This window comes from Tachysurus fulvidraco, chromosome 10, assembly GCF_022655615.1.
Source record: "Tachysurus fulvidraco isolate hzauxx_2018 chromosome 10, HZAU_PFXX_2.0, whole genome shotgun sequence".
In the NCBI taxonomy this organism is placed as follows: Eukaryota; Metazoa; Chordata; class Actinopteri; order Siluriformes; family Bagridae; genus Tachysurus; species Tachysurus fulvidraco.
The window spans coordinates 15601235-15620075 of NC_062527.1; the positions used below are offsets into that span (position 1 = coordinate 15601235).

At 36.7% G+C, this 18841-nt stretch overlaps 2 protein-coding genes across 2 annotated transcripts; one reads left to right on the top strand and one right to left on the bottom strand.

Moving 5' to 3' along the window:
* Nucleotides 1–634: 634 nt before the first annotated feature.
* cdx1a (caudal type homeobox 1a) lies at nucleotides 635–7912 on the top strand. Its single transcript, XM_027165266.2, has 3 exons — nucleotides 635–1456; nucleotides 6300–6448; nucleotides 7323–7912. The coding sequence occupies exons 1-3, from the start codon at nucleotides 1039–1041 to the stop codon at nucleotides 7518–7520; spliced, it is 765 nt and encodes a 254-aa protein (XP_027021067.1). The 5' UTR covers nucleotides 635–1038; the 3' UTR covers nucleotides 7521–7912.
* A 6982-nt stretch (nucleotides 7913–14894) lies between these two features.
* LOC113654829 (exosome complex component RRP40) lies at nucleotides 14895–18627 on the bottom strand. Its single transcript, XM_027165091.2, has 4 exons — nucleotides 18310–18627; nucleotides 17564–17713; nucleotides 17312–17463; nucleotides 14895–15422 (listed from the first exon to the last, which is right to left on the bottom strand). The coding sequence occupies exons 1-4, from the start codon at nucleotides 18544–18546 to the stop codon at nucleotides 15215–15217; spliced, it is 747 nt and encodes a 248-aa protein (XP_027020892.2). The 5' UTR covers nucleotides 18547–18627; the 3' UTR covers nucleotides 14895–15214.
* Between the last annotated feature and the right edge of the window lie 214 nt (nucleotides 18628–18841).

An 18841-nucleotide genomic window follows, 5' to 3' on the forward strand; every position in this document is an offset into this window, starting at 1 on the left:
AGAATATAATACTGATGAAAACTTGTATAGTTAAGGGTCAGAAGCATTATTCTATTTTCTACTACTCTATTCTGTTCTATTTTGTTTTTATTCTATTATTTCACTGACCCTTCGCACCCTGGGCACAACCTCTTTCAGCTCCTCCCTTCTGGCAGGCGCTACAGAACTTTGCTTACTAAAACTGCCAGACGCAGGAACAGTTTCTTTTCCCAGGCAATCACTCTGATCAATAACTCACCATAATTATATTCACTGCTTCATAACCTATAAGTACTGCATTATCAGGACTGTCAGTCATCAAATCATCTGCATATATTACGCACACTACTGCTGTTATATATTGTACAAAAAGCATAATATTGCACAATATTGCTATTTGCACTCCCACACTTTATGTACATAATTGATCAGTCATATTCTATATTCATATTTAATACTCATTCTGTCTATATTGTATCTCATCGTCTGCATTGTCTTGTATAGTTTGTATAGTATAGTATTATTTATGTCTGTACTTCTGAGAGTCCCAAACAGCTGGAACCAAATTCCTTGTGTGTGTCAACACACTTGGCCAATAAACCTGATTCTGATTCTGATTCCGAATATTATAAGGTCATATAGTTCTTTTTGAACAAAAGCGCGCTGTATCTGTGGAAACAAATGGTATTTTTTTAATCAGGGTTAAATCTCTACTGACTAATAAATCTAGAAACAATCTACTCTGTATCTGATCTTTGGCCATTGTCTTGGTGAGAACTACCCCGCCAATAAAACTGCCTCTTCATGTGGATGGAGGTGTCGGGCCCTGTGCCGGGGTTGTAAAATCATACGGTACTGTAGTATTGTCCACACTCCTCCACCCCTACCACCACCCCCTCCCATGTACTTAGAGCAAACACGACGTCATCAGCCGTGTGGCCGACAGGTGAGCTTTACCAGGAAGGTGAGTGTTTAGTTAAAGTAAAACTCGCCTTTGCCCCGCGGCGGCTGACAGCAGGCTCCGGGGGCCATTATGTACCAGGCAGTTGGCTCGCCAGGATGTCCGTGAGCTACCTGTTGGAAAGGGACGGCGGCGCGATGTACAGCAACCCCACGCGGCATGTCAACCTCGGCTACAGCCACCAGAACGTGTACCCGTCGCCACCGTACTCGGACTATGCCAGCTACCATCATGTATCTGCAATGGGCAACGAGCACCATCACGGAGCCCAGAGCGGGGGCGCGTGGAATCCCATGTACGCGCCTGCGCACGACGAGTGGCCGCTGTATACGCACGGTGCCACACACGCGCCCTTCCCGGGCCTCGGGCCAGTGAACACGGGGAACGTTAGCGGCTTGGTGGCGCCGCAGGAGCAGCGCAGCATACCGAGTAATCCCGGTCCTCCTCAGCTATCCCCTGTGTCTGAGAGGGACCAGGCAGAATGGGCGAGACGTATAGGACCACCCGTGACCAAAGGCGAGTTTCCACTCAATAGTAGCAGCATTATTAGTACCTTATAACATATTTATAAAACTTATTTAAAAGTCAATGCATAAATATCTATGTCAAACACTTTCAATGATAACAAAACAAAATCCATCATATTTGATCTACCTCTAATAATATGTCAATAGGTTCAAACTACTTTTGATCCCAACACCCTAATATTCTCGGGTCTTCTCAAGACACATCCAAAGGATATGAAAACACAAAGAGATCAGACTTTCAGAAGTTTCCTGTTACAATTTTCATTTAGGAGCAATTCATGTTTCAAAACCTTTGCAAAGGTTCCTAGAGAAATTCACTTGATTCGAAAAAGAAAATGCCCTAAAATATATTCCAGGAAGCTTTAGTTAATTCACATTGAGTTTTTTTTTTTACTACAAAATCTAAATGAACAACAATGAATATTGCCCTGCAATCACAGTGGACTTAACTGAAATTAAAATTTCCACTCATCTGACCACGTGCTACCGGAAATAAAAATCCGAACAACAGGTGTATTAAATCACTCAAGTAATTAATGGTATCTTGAGGCACCATGTAGCACATAATTTAGACATTATTAGCTATTTTCCACAGCCTTATCAGTGTGGAATGAAGGCTCAGAGTTTATGAGGTGATAAGAAAGTGCTCCTCTCCGATCCTATATGTGTGTGTTGGTGTCTATGTGGCACCGAGAGGCTTCTTAAAAACTCATTGTTTGGGAAATAACTTGGTATTTGTGTGATTTACTAAAAATCAACTTTATGGATTGAACGATCATTTTATAGTACATTTTAGTGACATTTTTAAAAAATAGTTGAAAAAACACAGAGAGCTTTCTTTCAAATTTTCTGCAACGGCACAAACAACATACTTGCAGGAGTTGCGGTATACAAACAGATGACTAATATAATATGTATAAAATGTAACAAAAATGTTACATTATAGTGTAATATTTACATTTGTGTTTATTTAACCTAATTGGTTTATTTGTTTATGCATTTATTCATTTATTAGAGGCTACCGGAGTGCGTCTCTATGACCTTAAGTATCCGTATAGCCTACTTTATAACACCTGTTATGGGGTTATCTTATGAGTAGTATATGAGTTGTGAGACCTCATATAGCAAGTGTTACCAATTAACCTCCTAACTTGGGCTTTACTACTGTATTTTATCATTTTATTGACATGTACAATTTTACTCTATCCAACAGCCACAGATTGTGTTAATGAGCCATTAGGCTACTGGTAAAATAATAGTAAAACATTTCTGGACATGAGTATTTGGGCCATTAGAAGATACTGGATGCTGTTAGTCTAGTATTAAGTATATATAAACTTGGTTTCTGGTCAAGTTTGACATACTACTTATGAGTTATTGCTTATAGAGTATAAATGTTTGCATCTTGCCTACTTCACCTCCTACTTCATTTCACATCACTACAGTGTACCTTCCTAGCTTTGGACTTACAAATCATTAGAGCTCCCACTTTTTCACCAACACTGAGCACTACTTATTCATAGTCTATCTCCATCACTTTTCGGAAATAGTACTAGGAAGCCTGCTGTGAAAAGAATCTAAATATCTGTTAACTAGTAAGCTCATACAAAGTGAATCCCTAAAATATAAGCAAAGCTTCTTTATTCAGCTATGTGTGCTTAACATACACAACACTTTCTAATTTTAATAACTATCTCACCAGAGCTCAGAGCTCAGCCTCATTTTACTATGTATCTCTGGCAAGCCCTTAATTAACTTCATGACTGTTTGAACCTGGTAGTCAGGAAGTGTTATGCTTGCTAGGAGAAACATGCTGGCTTTCTAGGGTCAGTGCTGTAACGACCGTCCGATATTTTTAGGTTGCTAAGAAGTACAACTATTGTAGCTGCTCATTCTCTAACTGTAAAAAAAAAAGTTTAGTGGAACTCTAAAGCAGAAAGTGACATTTGATGGTGAAGTTGAGCACATACAATTTGGAGACAGAATGCTCTAGATACAAAAGAAGTTATAAGAAACATAAGTGTTAAGATTTTAAAAAAATAAGGGAGAAAAAAATAAGATTTGAATCTATTGATATGTTTGAACAAAGAAATCATTAACCCTCACATGCTGGGCCAAAATATTTTATAAGATCTTCATAGAAATAATAATAAGGAGAAGAAGAAGAATTGAGATTAAATAATACTAATTTATCTAATTTATTTTTTTTGCTCACGATTATAAGATTATCAGCCCAGATTCAGCTATAGGAAGAAGCTGTGAGTCAGTGTTTCCTTATAGTGTATGGTGAGAGATGAACGCATGTAGACCACACTACAGTCAAGTTCCGTGTCCAAAGGTGGTGCAGTGTTGCCCAACGTTAGTGTATTATCCATCACTGGGTCAAAGCACAAGGTGGCCTTGAACACAGCAGTCTGTCTCCTAGTGAAAGATTTTCTGAAAAGCTAACAGGAGAAGCCAGGCTGTCTGATGACATGCAGGCCGCACCCTGCTGTGTCCACTTCAGGAGGAACCCACGAACACTGATAACACTGACAGGGGTGCAGGCATGTAGGTGTGTGCGTGTGCCCGAAGTCAGATAGCCAAAGTGTGAGTGTGTGTGTGTGTGTGTAGAGAGAGAGACATGGCACACCACTAGAGTCTACCTGAGAGATTGAGAAACTCAAAGTAGCAACTCAGGCTATATTATGAAATAAGGAAATCAGATATGAGATTCACAGTCATATGCAGTCAAATTGTCCAAGTCCAGTCTAGTGTCCATAATTATCTTGCTGTGCCTTTGAATACACGTTACTTATTTTACACACGTGTTTAAATAAAACATACACAAGTGTTTAAGAGAGTGTTTCCTGTATACATGTTTGCTTGAGCCCATGTGCTTGGATTAACATGCCATGTCTTATCTAACAGGATAGACTTATATCAATATATCATCATCTGTTTCGTCAGGACACATTCAAGATCAATTCCATTAGTGACTAAACTAGCTTAAGCACTGGGTGTATATATTTGTTTTTGTCCTGTTTTTCCACAGTGCAAACAAGATTTGATAAGAATTACCACAAAAACTGACCGGGTGTTTGTGGAGCCTGTGAAATATTTAGAGTACAACTTATATGTAGGGTATGTATTATATATTATATAAAAACAGTCATTACATAAAGAAAGAAACTTGTACGAAATTGATTTAGTACACTTTTAGAAAACGGAAGAAGACAGTTTACAAGATAAACACTGTAGACCATACACATACTGAACACTATACTAATACTGGCTAGAGCTTCATTTTGTTCTCACTACAGCCTCAATTCCTCATGGCATGGCTTCCACAAGGAGTGGGATATATTGCTTTAAGTGTCTGGTCCATGTTGACATGATTACAACACACAATTCCTGCAGATTTTTCATACTGTAAATGTCCTGTTCTGCCACATCACAAAGATGTTTGGACTGTTGGATTCAGATCTATTTACTGGGAAGGTCACTGAAGAACACTGAACTCATTGTCATGTTCATGAAATCAGTTTGAGATGAGTTTTGCTAGGTGACATGGGGCATTATGCTGGAAGCAGCTATTAGAAGATGGTCATGAAGTGATTCACATGGTCAGCATCAATCAAACTGGCCATGCTATTCAAGCAACATTTGATTGGTTTTAAAGAGAAAACCCACACCATTATAATAACAACACCATCCTGGACTGTTGACATGAGGCAGATTGGGTTTATGTATTCAATGCTGTTGGCACCAACTTCTGACCTGATTATCTGTGTGTCTCAGCAGAAATCAAGATTCATCAGATTTCTGTCTGGTTTTTAAAATTATGAACAATAAATTATAAAAATGTAAAATACATAGTTTTTAAGTAAATAAGACATACATATAGTATATTGGACCATTTTCTTTTTTTTTTAACAAATGGTTAAAGACAAGCAGGAAATTACTGACGACCAGGACAACCTTTAGAAATACAATATGAAGAAAACATTGCACATTATTTACACATTCAAAAAATAAGACTGTCAGTGGTCTGATTAATTTTTAATCAGAATGTAGTTAATAATTGTGGTGCATAGCCTTGCTCTTGCAGACAAACAAGGGCTTTTGTATTTTTGGTTATTACTGTGCGTCATAAGCAAATATTAATAGACAATGCGATGTCAGTCATGGGAAACTGATACTTCAGTGTGGAAAAATGTCCAGTAGTTTACATGGCCTGTTAAATGAATTGACGAGTCTAATGTTCTGTACATTGGCAAGCTGATATTTCACATCAAAATGTTAGATCTGCCTGTGACCAGAGCTGATAAAAGTACTCAAAATTTTTAAATGAATGTAAATACTCTGGTGTATATTGCTGTATATTCAAATTCTTCACTCACGCTATTAAATTCTACTTAATTTAGGAAATGCACAATGAAGATTCACAAAAAATACATGCACATTAAATCCCGCACTAAATTTTGTTATCGATTATAAATTAGTTAAGCTTAACTAAAAACAACTTTTTTTATTATTATTATTTGAAACAGCAGATAGTTTGCAGTGATGGGTATTGGGTCTCATCCTCGCTGTCACATCTGTCCAAATTTAAAATTTAAATCAATTTCTTGAATCTCATTAACCTCATGGGACTACAAAAATATAATAAATTAAAATATAAATGAAAATATAAATATATGATTATAGCGACATGTAGGGATATAATGTCTGAAAGTACAGTGAGTAAAAAGTAGAGATTTTTCCTCTGAAAATCTTATTTTAATTAGATTCTCAAGATGTGAGATTTTTTCTTTATTGTATTTTGCTGACATTCATTTTTTGCACTAAAGGAGTGAAGACAAGGACAAAGGACAAGTACAGGGTGGTGTACAGCGACCACCAACGCCTGGAGCTTGAGAAGGAATTCCACTTCAGCCGCTACATCACCATCAGGCGGAAGGCCGAGCTCGCTGTAGCTCTCAACCTCTCTGAACGGCAGGTGTGTGAAACTTACAGAGTGGAGAAGGATTTTTATTGATAAATTAATTCAAGCCGTAGACATAACACTGTCTGGACTGGCATTCAAACTGGTAAACATTTTAACTGCTACAATGAATGTCTATATATGAAGGTAACCTTAAAGTGATAAATTGACAAAAAAAATGAACTAAGGCAGATTTCGATTAAGCTGTGAGCTTAATTTAGCTAACAAGACATGAAACATATTAATTATGGTTGTTTGAATTTTTAATATTAGGTTTTTAAAATTATTTTTGGCTTTAAAAAATCTCTAATTGGATTTTTTCGGTAGTAATTATAGGCAGCATGGCTATCTACATAAGCTTCCTTTTGTACTTTCACATATTTAAATACAATATAAACTTTTTACAATTTTTACTTTTAAGAATTTTAGTTCTAGGTTCAAATTAAAAGTTCTGACACGCAAAACATATTTAATGCATTATTAAAGATTATCATTTAAAAAAGTCAGCATTATATCTGACAAAACATGGGATAAAATAAATGTATGAATGTATGTATGTATGTATGTATGTATGTATGTATGTATGTATGTATGTATGTATGTATTTATTTTATTAGAATTAGGTTAGCTTATCTATACCTTTTGAATAAATTTTAGCACGCATGCTCATTATGTTGTGACAAACCTTTTGAGAATAACAACACATTTCAATTTTGGTTGATGTTTCAAAGTTTTTTTATATTCAATGGATTTCTAATGACTTAATCTGGTCTGATTATTCATTCTAGTGGCACTGATAAATATCTACTATTGTACTGTGTACTTTGGGGTTTTCTACCTACTAACAGGATCTTGATTTCTGTTCCTCTTGATATTTTATGATAAACAGGTAAAGATCTGGTTTCAGAACAGACGTGCCAAAGAGAGAAAGCTGAACAGGAAGAAGATCCAGCAGTCACAGCAGGCCTCCACCACTACAGCCACTCCACCTGCCATCGATATCCACACAAACGCTGCTATAGTCGCGAGCACCAGCGGCAGCTTGTTGACAGAGACGTTATCTACGGCTATTAAAGAAGAATACTAAAAAGCGCTGATAGGAGAGGTGGAACATGCAATGTCGACGTTAAACTAAAGAAACCAAAAGTTTACACTAGACTCTCAGTGATATCACTAAAATTTACCATTACACAAGAAATAGCAAATTAATGAATCACAATATTTTAATTACATTTCAATTATAAGAGAACATTGTGATTAAGGAGAAGTTTTTTTAATGCTTTTTTAATGCCAATTAATGATGTACCGTTTTAGACAGACATTTAGTCTATATTTGAAATGCTATTTGAACTGTATGTGTGAAGTGTTTTCTACTGTGTGCCAAACCAATTAGACTAATAAATATTCGGAACAAGTAAATAATGCATAAATAAGATACATTAATCTTTGTATGCAGAATAAAAAGTTAATATTATAAAACATCAGAATTCTGTATTTTTTAAGAAAAGAAACAATGGAAAGGAAAAGCATAGGAAGACATGTCTTGTGTTTTATGGCTGTAACTCATTTGGTAATGCTACTATATAAATAAATACACGGCTGTCATGTGAAAAAAACCTGGCTGCTAAACACCTGTCGTGTGGATAACGAGGATATGGAAGAATGTTTCTTCAGCAAAAGGAGTTACTTTGACCCGTTGGTCGTTAAGTGCTGGGTGTGGCGTGGCCAAAGTTACTCGAATCGTTTCATAGTCAGATGATTAATCTCAATTAGAGATACAAGATACGTGATAGTTTTTCACATTTGGCTCCACATGATGCCACGTCAACAAAATCAACCTTTGATTTGGAAATGCAAGATTGATTTTTTTCCATGACAAAAACTCTGGGGAAGTGCATACTCTGCGTTATGTGGTCTTGTGCGTACTGGATTTTAAAGACTACAGAGCTAAAAGTTAAGTGACATAAATGCAGGAGCATAACTTATAATGTACAGGGCAGTTTGAAACATAAAATATGATATAAAAAACATCAAGATAACCGACAGGCTTATGTTATGAATTGGGTTACTATTTGTGTGAACTGTAATAAAAATTCAGTCAGGTTAAATTCAAGTCATGTCAATTGTACATTGTATAGTATCGTGCTTTGTCAAAGCAGTTTTAGACAAATTCCGATGTAGGATTACAATTCAAGCGTAAAGTTTACATTCACCTAGGCTTTAGAATATTTAACTTGATGTAAAACCTGCTGTTGGGTTTTTTGTTTAATTACTTCCAAGAGATAATCCTGCATCTGTGTATCGTTAGCCACCTTTATAAAAATAAATAAATAAATTAAAAAAATAGTTATGATCCTACATCTGGATTGATCTAATATTCTGAAACAAAAAAAAAAAGATAGATAGATAGATAGATAGATAGATAGATAGATAGATAGATAGATAGATAGATAGATAGATAGATAGATAGATAGATAGATAGATAGATCGAAACATGACTGTTTAATCCAAAGTTTTTGTGATATGATGTAACATACTTTACAGTAAATACAGCAAACACAGCAAACACTGATATTTTTAAAATGTCTGGAAAAGTGTTGGCAAAGGGGGCAGTGTTGGCTCAACTGGTTGTTGATCAGAGGTTCAAGGTCCAGCACAGCCAAGCTGCCACTGCTAGACCCTTGAGCAAGGCCCTCAAACCTCCCTGCTCCAGGGGCGCTGTATCATAGCTGCCCCTGCACTCTGACCCCAACCTCCACAGTTGGGGTATGTGAAGAAAAGAATTCCACTGTGCTGTAATGTATATCTGGTGATAATAAAGGCTTCTATGCCCATTTTATAAAAAGACTTTCTAAACATTTTAATTCCAACACAAACCAGATTTCACACTTACAAATTCGAATAGAAAACGGAAAGCAAATGATTAGCTTATGTCATTTCAATGAGCATTAATCAGTTCCAAGTTTATTTGTATAGAGCCATGTCAAAGGAGTTTTAAACAAATCCAAGTATAGGTTTACAATTGACATATTCCATGTTTCTTTTGGCAGGTCAATCAGAGTATTCATTAGGGATTTATTTAGTCTCCACTAAACTTTATATCTCACTAAAGAGATATATTGAATTAAAGCTAATTTATTTCATTTGGCATATGAATACTTCACCCTCCACTGAGAGAGACCTGCACTGCTGAAAGGCTGAAATAAATGGAAGAAGCCGGCCATGTCGTCAAGCGTGCATCAGCTGTTAATCAGCCGTCCACGACGCGCACCAATCCGGTTATGACATCCTTATTACCCGACCATTTAAATTCCCATTCATAGAGCCGTTCTAGCGCTTCGCTGCTGCTGCGATCTAAACTCCCTCCTACAACCCTGACTCCACCATGCCAGAACCCATGTTCGCTGTACCAGTTTACGTCATAAATCTCCACATATTTTTCTCTCTTTCTCCCTCTCTCTCTATTTAATTATCTATCTATCCATTAATTTATTACTTTCCAAAAACGAGTAAGCGAGCTATCAATACTACGCATGCCTATAGTGGTTCTGTTATACGGGGGTCTATTCTGTTTTCTAGTCGCTGCTCTCCCCACTCTGTCCATGCATGTGCATGGACGGGCATGTGGATTCTTGCCCAGAACAGAACCATACCGCCAGCACTAACTGTATGCATATCATCTAATAAATTAACTTGTGACAAAGTAGTCTTGACAGAAGTGTGTATGTGATCAACACGACATTTGGAAGTGTGGTCTCTGGTCAGATGAAACAAACAACTGTTTGAAAATAATGATAATGAATAGGAGGAAAAAATAATAGGCTACATTTATTTTAAACCAGGAATGAATAAAGGTAAATAAAATTATAATAAGATCTGAAATAGTTAATGGTCTGTCATAGATAAATGTCAACTTGGGACAATGTTCTCCTTAACGACAGAGGAAAATAATAAATAAACAGCACCAAGGCTGACCTACATATTGTTTATAACTGCTCAGAGCTGATATTGTGTGCTATATAGGTTATCCAGTACAGAACACCCATACAGAAAAGCCACTTGGATTTCACTGACGCTTCACCGATTACCCATTTTACAATGAGTATCCTGGTTAGATGCAATGACTTAAGACACTAATTGGCATCCAAAAAAAGGGTATACATATAATGCATCTCATAACCATATGTGTGATGAAAAGCACATTGTTATCCAGTGCTTGTTAATATTTATAATAATAATATATATATATATATATAAATAATATATAATATTTATATTTATGAATAGCAGCTTCACTAATACCTCTCCACTTGCTTCTCTTTTTTTACCCATCCTGAGGCATCCTAAAATTGTTCCAACTCCAGTTGTGTTCTGCTTCATGAAGATTACGGACCTTCAGTAAGAAGAGGCCAAGCCTGTGAGGATCCTGAGGCATCTAGAGATGTACCAGCTCCAGTTTGAATCCACTTCATGAGGATTCAGGCATTCAAAAAGGAGATTCCAGCTATATGTGGACTTTGAAGACAACAACCTCCTCATCAATACATAATTGTCGGACTGTAAATGACTTTAAAAACACTATTCATAATAACACACTCCGGTGTTTATAAAAATTTATAATCACACCCTCCATTGTCACCAATGTCTAATATTAATTTCCATTGATAAAAGTGCTATACAAATAAAATTTTATTGAATTGAATTTGTGCACACGGACATTGTTATACTGGAATATCTTTTGGTCCTGTTAGTTCCAGTGTGTGACTAATGTTACAAATTTGATACCATTAGCTAATACCAAACTAAAGAAATCCAATGTTATGCCTCCAAATAATGAACATGGTTGGCATGAAAATGTTTGCTTACCTGTTTGTTTATTGTGGTCAATGTGTGCAGGGAATAGTTATCTTTATTGTTAGCTAGCTAATCTTTTTTCCCATATGTAAATTTCTTACATGAATATTCTTTTTGAGATATTGTTTACATAATATGTAAAGGTGAAATGCACATTCATGTTTATCCCTACTATATGCAACTATTCACATAAAACCCATACAATCTTTTGATGATGAGTGAAATTTAAACTGTACATTGCCCTTGAAGTGGACTTGACTCATCTGCATCGGTGCTTCAGTGCGTGAGTGCACACCTTTACACTGCTCATTGTATCTGCTTTCTTTTTCCTTAACGATGCAATGGTTGTTTACAGGAACAATGTCGAAAACAGAAAGGCTTAGTTTGAGGTTTGGTTATGCATCAAACATTAACTATGCGGAAGCTATAAAGAGCTGCTTTGGATGAGGTGATAATGGGCTGTAAAGATAATGTACCTTTGCATTCTGATACTTTTGACCTTAGACCCTATTTTCTAACACTGTCGGTCACTTTAAAGAATTAAAGATAAAATAAAACTTTGGAGACCTTAAAAAAATAATTTCCTTTCAAATATTTTGTTATAGGAGTGTGTGTTGGGGTACTTAAAAAGCTAGAATGTAGACTATACTTTACTATTTTACTATTACATGCCAGCTACTATAGCAGGAGGAGAAAACTCTTCCAGCTACAGGATCTTTACACCTACCTTTTTCTTGCACATACAGGTGCTGGTCATATAATTAGAATATCATCAAACAGTTTATTTATTTCATTAATGAAATAAGTTGATTTTTTAATCACTAATGATCTGCATCTCCATAAAGTTGGTCAGCAGCAGGAAGCATGAAGTGCTCTAAAACTTCCTGGTATACGGCTACGTTGACCTTGGACCTCAGAAAACACAGTGGACCAACACCAGCAGATGACATGGCACCCCAAACCATCACTGACCGTGGAAACTTTACACTGGACCTCAAGCAACGTGGATTGTGTGCCTCTCCTATTTTCCTCCAGACTCTGGGACCCTGATTTCCAAAGGAAATGCAAAATGTACTTTCATCAGAGAACATAACTTTGGACCACTCAGCAGCAGTCCAGACCTTTTTGTCTTTAGCCCAGTCTGTGCACTTCATGCTCCCTGCTGCTGAGTAACTTTATGGAGATGCAGATTTCATTTTCCAACAGGACTTGGCACCTGCACACAGTGCCAAAGCTACCAGTACCTGGTTTAAGGACCATGGGATCCCTGTTCTTAATTGGCCAGCAAACTCACCTGACTTTAACCCCATAGAAAATCTATGGGGTATTGTGAAGAGAAAGATGCGATATGCCAGACCCAACAATGCAGAAGAACTGAAGGCCACTATCAGAGCTACCTGGGCTCATAAGATAACACCTGCTCATAACACCTGAGCAGTGCCACAGACTGATCGACTCCATGCCACGCCGCATTTCTGCAGTAATTCAGGCAAAAGGAGCCCCAACTCCAAGTATTGAGTGCTGTACATGCTCATACTTTTCGTGTTCATACTTTTCAGTTGTCACAGATTTCTAAAAATCCTTTCTTGGTATTGGTCTTAAGTAATATTCTAATTTGCTGAGATACTGAATTTGGGATTTTTCTTAGTTGTCAGTTATAATCATCAAAATGAAAAGAAATAAACATTTGAAATATATCAGTCTGTGTTTAATGAATGAATATAATATACAAGTTTCACTTTTCGAATGGAATTAGTGAAATAAATCAACTTTTTGATGATATTCTAATTATATGACCAGCACCTGTATATGTAAACACTCATACGAAGCAGCTCACATATGACTCAGTTCTGGTTTGTTATATCTGTAGCTCCATATGCATCATGCTATCTTATAACCTGAATCATGGCACGTTAACTCACTCCTTGTCCTCAATAACCTTAGTTTACCTTCCCAAAATCAAGCCCGGCCTTGGTCATTATCTGCTATGTGGTTTGTTATCAGTAATAAAAAAAAAAAAAAAACCTTGTACAGTACATATTCATCCTGTGTTGTCCTGTGTTATGTTTGTTGGCATTTTCACCCGGAAAGAGGAATATTAATCAAAACACATCGAGCTGTAAACTGTGTGTTAGGTTGCAGAAAGCATCGACTAATCGTGACTCTCTGCATGGAAATTTTCTGAGAAAAAAATTTCTCACAATATCAAAAAGCTGGATTATTTATCCAAGTAACATCACATATAGATGATACAATGATCTTTTGTGTCACAGGGTGTAGGTTAAAAAAACTGATATTTATAAATCATTCTAAATCTTTAATGTTTGCAATGATTTCATGACTTTAATAATCTCAAATTATGGCTCATAAACTTCTAATGATGTGCTATAAGTAATTCCCTGATAATTTGTATCCGTTTCCTAGCACGTGCCACTATTCATTATAATACAATGTTAACACAATATAATACAACTGTTTTTCTGAACAACCGTTATAGCTAATAAATAAATAATAAAACAAACAAATAAAGAAACAAACTTGTGAATAATTTTAAAGCAGTTGTTGTTACTATTATATAACTATTAATAGTTATTACCAATAAAAAGAGAATTAATTTTCATTCATTCATTCATTTTCTACCGCTTATCCGAACTTCTCGGGTCACGGGGAGCCTGTGCCTGTCTCAGGCGTCATTGGGCATCAAGGCAGGATACACCCTGGACGGAGTGCCAACCCATCACAGGGCACACACACACTACGGACAATTTTTCCAGAGATGCCAATCAACCTACCATGCATGTCTTTCGACCGGGGGAAGAAACCGGAGTACCCGGAGGAAACCCCTGAGGCACGAGGAGAAAATGCAAACTCCACACACACAAAGCGAGCCAACTCCAAGGACAATGTGAGAGTGATTTTTTAATTTTCTTTTTTTTCTTTTTTATGTAAAAGTTATGATGGAAATTTTATAGGCAAAAATATGAGTATATTGTGACATGAGTATATTGTGACAACTATACATGTTTTGCGTACTAAAACTTTCCTAAGAATTCCATATAGCAAAAGAAAAATGCCAAAATTTCACTCAAGTAGACCTTAGAAATTATTATTCAAGGTATCTTTAAGGGTAAGTTGAATAAATATTGAAAATGATTTACTTGGAACACTTTCTGATACAAAAATACTTTGCTGTAGGGTTCTACTGTACATACAACCCTCAACCAAAGAACCCTTAAATGTATATCATCAAACATTTTGATGAATTGATACGTCATAATTTACAACACTTCTGGAAATATGTCTCTGAATATTGCTAATATTCAGAATCAGAATCTATTAATCTACTAATAATATTCTATGTAATATACCCTTATCAGCCAGAACAGTAAAACCACTGACAGTTAACATGAATAAAATGAATACATCTTTACATTGACACCTTCAGTTGCTGCTCTAACAGATGTGTATATATGTTTGCATTAACCCTGTGTTTACAGCCCTCTTTCGCATAATGTTTACAACTCTATATCCCATGGAAAACCCAAATTGTGAATGAATTTGCAATGTTGTTTATAGAGCTCTAGCCACAGTAATAGTAAGAAATAAGTCTTCACAAAAAAACTATTTATTTATACAAAAAATATTGAATCAAGGCACCAGTAGAAATAAAACGTGTTAAAACAGACATAATGACTGAGCTTAAACTGTTTTAAACCGCTGCTAAATTCAAAAACTTTAAAGAAGTGCAGCATGTGTCCTACATTGATATTGTACACTCTCAGAGAGTTTTCTTATTTGTATGTTTTACTAAAAGTTCAAATTCAAGCCTCCGAGCGGTCATTAATCGCGCGTCATCCTGCGAGTGACATTTTGCTGATATGTCCATGAGGAATTGCCATGGAAACCGGCAGTATGCCAGTATGTGCCCTAGAGGGCGCCCTCTGCAACTCTCTTGAACAGAGCTCGTCTCTGCTGCGCCGTCATGTTTTCACAGCTCTCCAGAACATTGGCTACGATCAGAGTCTGCTGAATGCTCTTAGCCTTTACCCACACCCTGCCGTTTAATCCCACCACCATCTCGAAGGGGAAGATCTTCTCAAGATCTTTCACTACCTCGCTCTGAGGTGTGAGAAGCCTGAGGGAAGAAAAGCAGAAAGTCAGAATCTGTTAGGGTGTAAATGAAAAGGTTTGGGATGGAAGCAACTAAAATGTAAACAATGCTTTAATATTTAAGCAAAAAATGATAATAGCACATTCATTGTTTTAAGTTTAAGAGACTATAGACTGCTCAAGAAAACAGTAAATGGCTTACATTATCTATTTTTTTATTCTTTAAATGTTAACTCAGAGGCCAGGAAAAATAAAAACTTGTGCCTGGTTTGTTTTGTCCATGTTCTGCATTGAATGTCTGTCATGTTACACTTCACACACAATGGCTTATATGAAAGAAGTTACTCAGGGCTACGAGAATTAGTAATTTTTCAAGTATTTCTTTAAAGTTAATGGGGATACCAAACCCATGTCTGTTCTCTGAGATGCATAAGCATCTAAAATTTGATGTGTTATCTTCAATCATGAAAAGTCTGACTAAGGTTATTCAACAGAGGGAAAACCATCCATTCTGCTGGTGTACTGGAACACCAGTGTACTGGTAAAATGATTACACACTGGCATGAAAAAAGGGAGAAGAAAACAAGAGAAAAAAATTAGTCCCTGTAGGATTTAACGATTTTTCAAATGCAGAAATTAATGCTATTAATTTATTATTTTTTTCAAAATGGCCACAGATTTTCTGCGGATTTGGGCCAAGACGTGACGTATGACATCATGACACACATTCTGACAAAGCAGTCTTCCATTTGTGTGTGTTGAACATGAGTATAGCTCTCATAGATAGTCATTACATATACATCTTAACCTTTCAGAATTTAAAAGCAGAATCCTTGCATCGCATATTTTGACAAAAAGCCCCAGCAAAATCAGAGATATCTGCACACAGCAATCATAACAAATCTCTGAGGCACTGAACAATAAAGCGTGACTGATACCAACATTTCATGCTACTGCATATTGATCCACATGATGATTCTTCTGCCCCTGTTGGTTTTATGTAAACCCTTCCAGATTAATATTCAGTCATTTGTCTCAGAGTAAAACTTTCAGTAACTAGTATGAATTATTCAGTAACCAAATGGAAATCAATGCAACTGATGCAATTACAAAAATATGCAGTCTCAGTGAAGCTTGAAGTGCATAAGTCTTTTCCTACACAAACACCAGCATTTATTAAAAGTTGGTTTCAGTCGAAATGTGTGTATCATCCCTACATTCTTACACACACAACCCAAATGAACTAAACAAAATGCTTAAAAATATTTAATAAAAAAAAAAAATCAAAATGTATGAAAGCTATGCAATGTTTAGTATATTGACACCCAGACATTAGTTGTTAACATGTGTGGTTAGTAGTTACCAGAAAAGTCAACAACAGGGCTGAACGATATTTCGCTGAACGATATGATTATACATATTCAAGAGACTTTGAAACCTTTTAAAATGTGTATTGTAGAGAATGTCATTGTACAATCTAGTCATTTAACACAACTGCGCCATTTAAAATATCTTGTATATATGCATGAAGATTAGAAATTGTAAAATCTTCTGAAATACACATCTCAGTTATAACTTCCTTTCATTCCAGTACATACACCAAAGCCCAAAGAGAAAAATCAATATTCAAGATGTCTTGTGACATTAACTATGTTAACTCCTTTGTACGGTTTTATCCCTTCTACTGAAGCAGCTGTTCAGACACCACAGATGGAGCAGATTGAACTTCAGTTTGTAGAATGCTCACTGTCATTATTGATGTAAATACAAGACATTCCAAATACTAAACAGCTCTCAGTAAAAACCTTCAAATAGAAAAAATAATGCCAAACGGAAGCATTGCCAATAGTGCTTTCAGACTTATGGACCCCTCTGAATTAGTATTCATGGTGCTACTTGAGGATCTATGCATACCTGCGCACTAATCCCAAAGACACCTTGAAGAGAAAGCCTCCTACTCCAAACACTCCCATCCCGTTCGCCCGGCCACAGCTGTCTATACACACCAGCTCTGGCTCCATGTCCTTGTTTGCGATGATGAACTGTGCGTACACCAGATCCCCCACCTGTATAGTGTTAAAATAATAATAATAATAATTAGTCATATTCAATTTCATTCCTATTGCTCTGAAAAGCCACTCAGAACTTGATGTGACAGAACCGTACCTGCACATTGGGTCTGTTCCTTTTCGTGGCTCCTTCAAAAGCTAGGTAGGACAGCGAGGCCTGCTCACTGCCTCCCACATCCACTTTAAAGATGTCCCCGGACTTTGCCGTCACTATTCCGATCACGCTCTCGCCTTTAACTGGAACATACTGAAGAGAAATTGTTCACTATTTAGAACGATAATATCCATACTGGAACTAGGCAGCTACACAAGGAATAAATTAAAGAAAGCCATTTTTAATAGAAAGCAGGATGTAATTTGGTATTCAGCATAAAGTCATTTTCATTACAGATCTATGAGATGATGCATCATGAGATATTGGTGTGGAAGTGGAAAGTGTCTTCTTGAGCTGAGTGTAAAGAAGAGGTGATAGCGGTGTCCAATCTTATCCACAAACGGCCAGTGTGGGTGCAGGTTTTCATTCCAACCAAGCAGAAGCCACACCGGATTCCACCTGTTTAGTCAGTTGTTCTTGGCTTTTAGCAGACTCTGGTGTGGCTTCTGCTTGGCTGGAATGAAACCTGCACCCACACCGGTCCTTTGTGGGTAGACTCAGAGATTAATAAAGCGCTGCTGCATCACACAGTAGGTATCAGTAGGACGCACAAACCGACCGTCACGATCAGATGGAAAACATGTCAATGATTATTTGTGTAAATGTCTGTAAGTAAAGGACACGTGTGTCACGTGTGTTTTACTCCACACCACTGATACAGAACGTGTAATCACTGTGTAGTTTCTCACGCGTTTCTGCTGGGAGTCTATCCAGTACATATTGGGCTGTTTGTAACGGAGGATCCCGCTTTTATACACCAGGATCTCGTCTCCGTTTCGGCGCAATCCAGGTCCACAGACGATCTTTTCAGCTTTAACGTTGCTGTCCTCCTCTACAGAGGACGCATCAAACTGGAAAACATCTCCAGGTAAAACCACCTCGCCTATCTGAGCCTTAAAACAAGAGTGTATGGAGTCCATGATCATCTGTTACGGTATACACACATAATACACTGTGCACTTTCAACATCCCCACGTGAGAAGCAGGTTGTGTAAAAGAAGTAGATTTCCGGTTTAAAATAAAAGTCCTTGCTTCATTCGTACATAAATACATACATTCATTCATTTGGAACCTCCGAAAGTCTTTTTAAATTTAATAGATTGCATAGATTTATTTTAAATGATACGGATAATATGAAGGATTTTCTGAGCTTTGACGTCACAGAATCCGTTTTGTTATTTGAATTTAATAAATCCTTTATTTTAATTGTATTTCACTTCC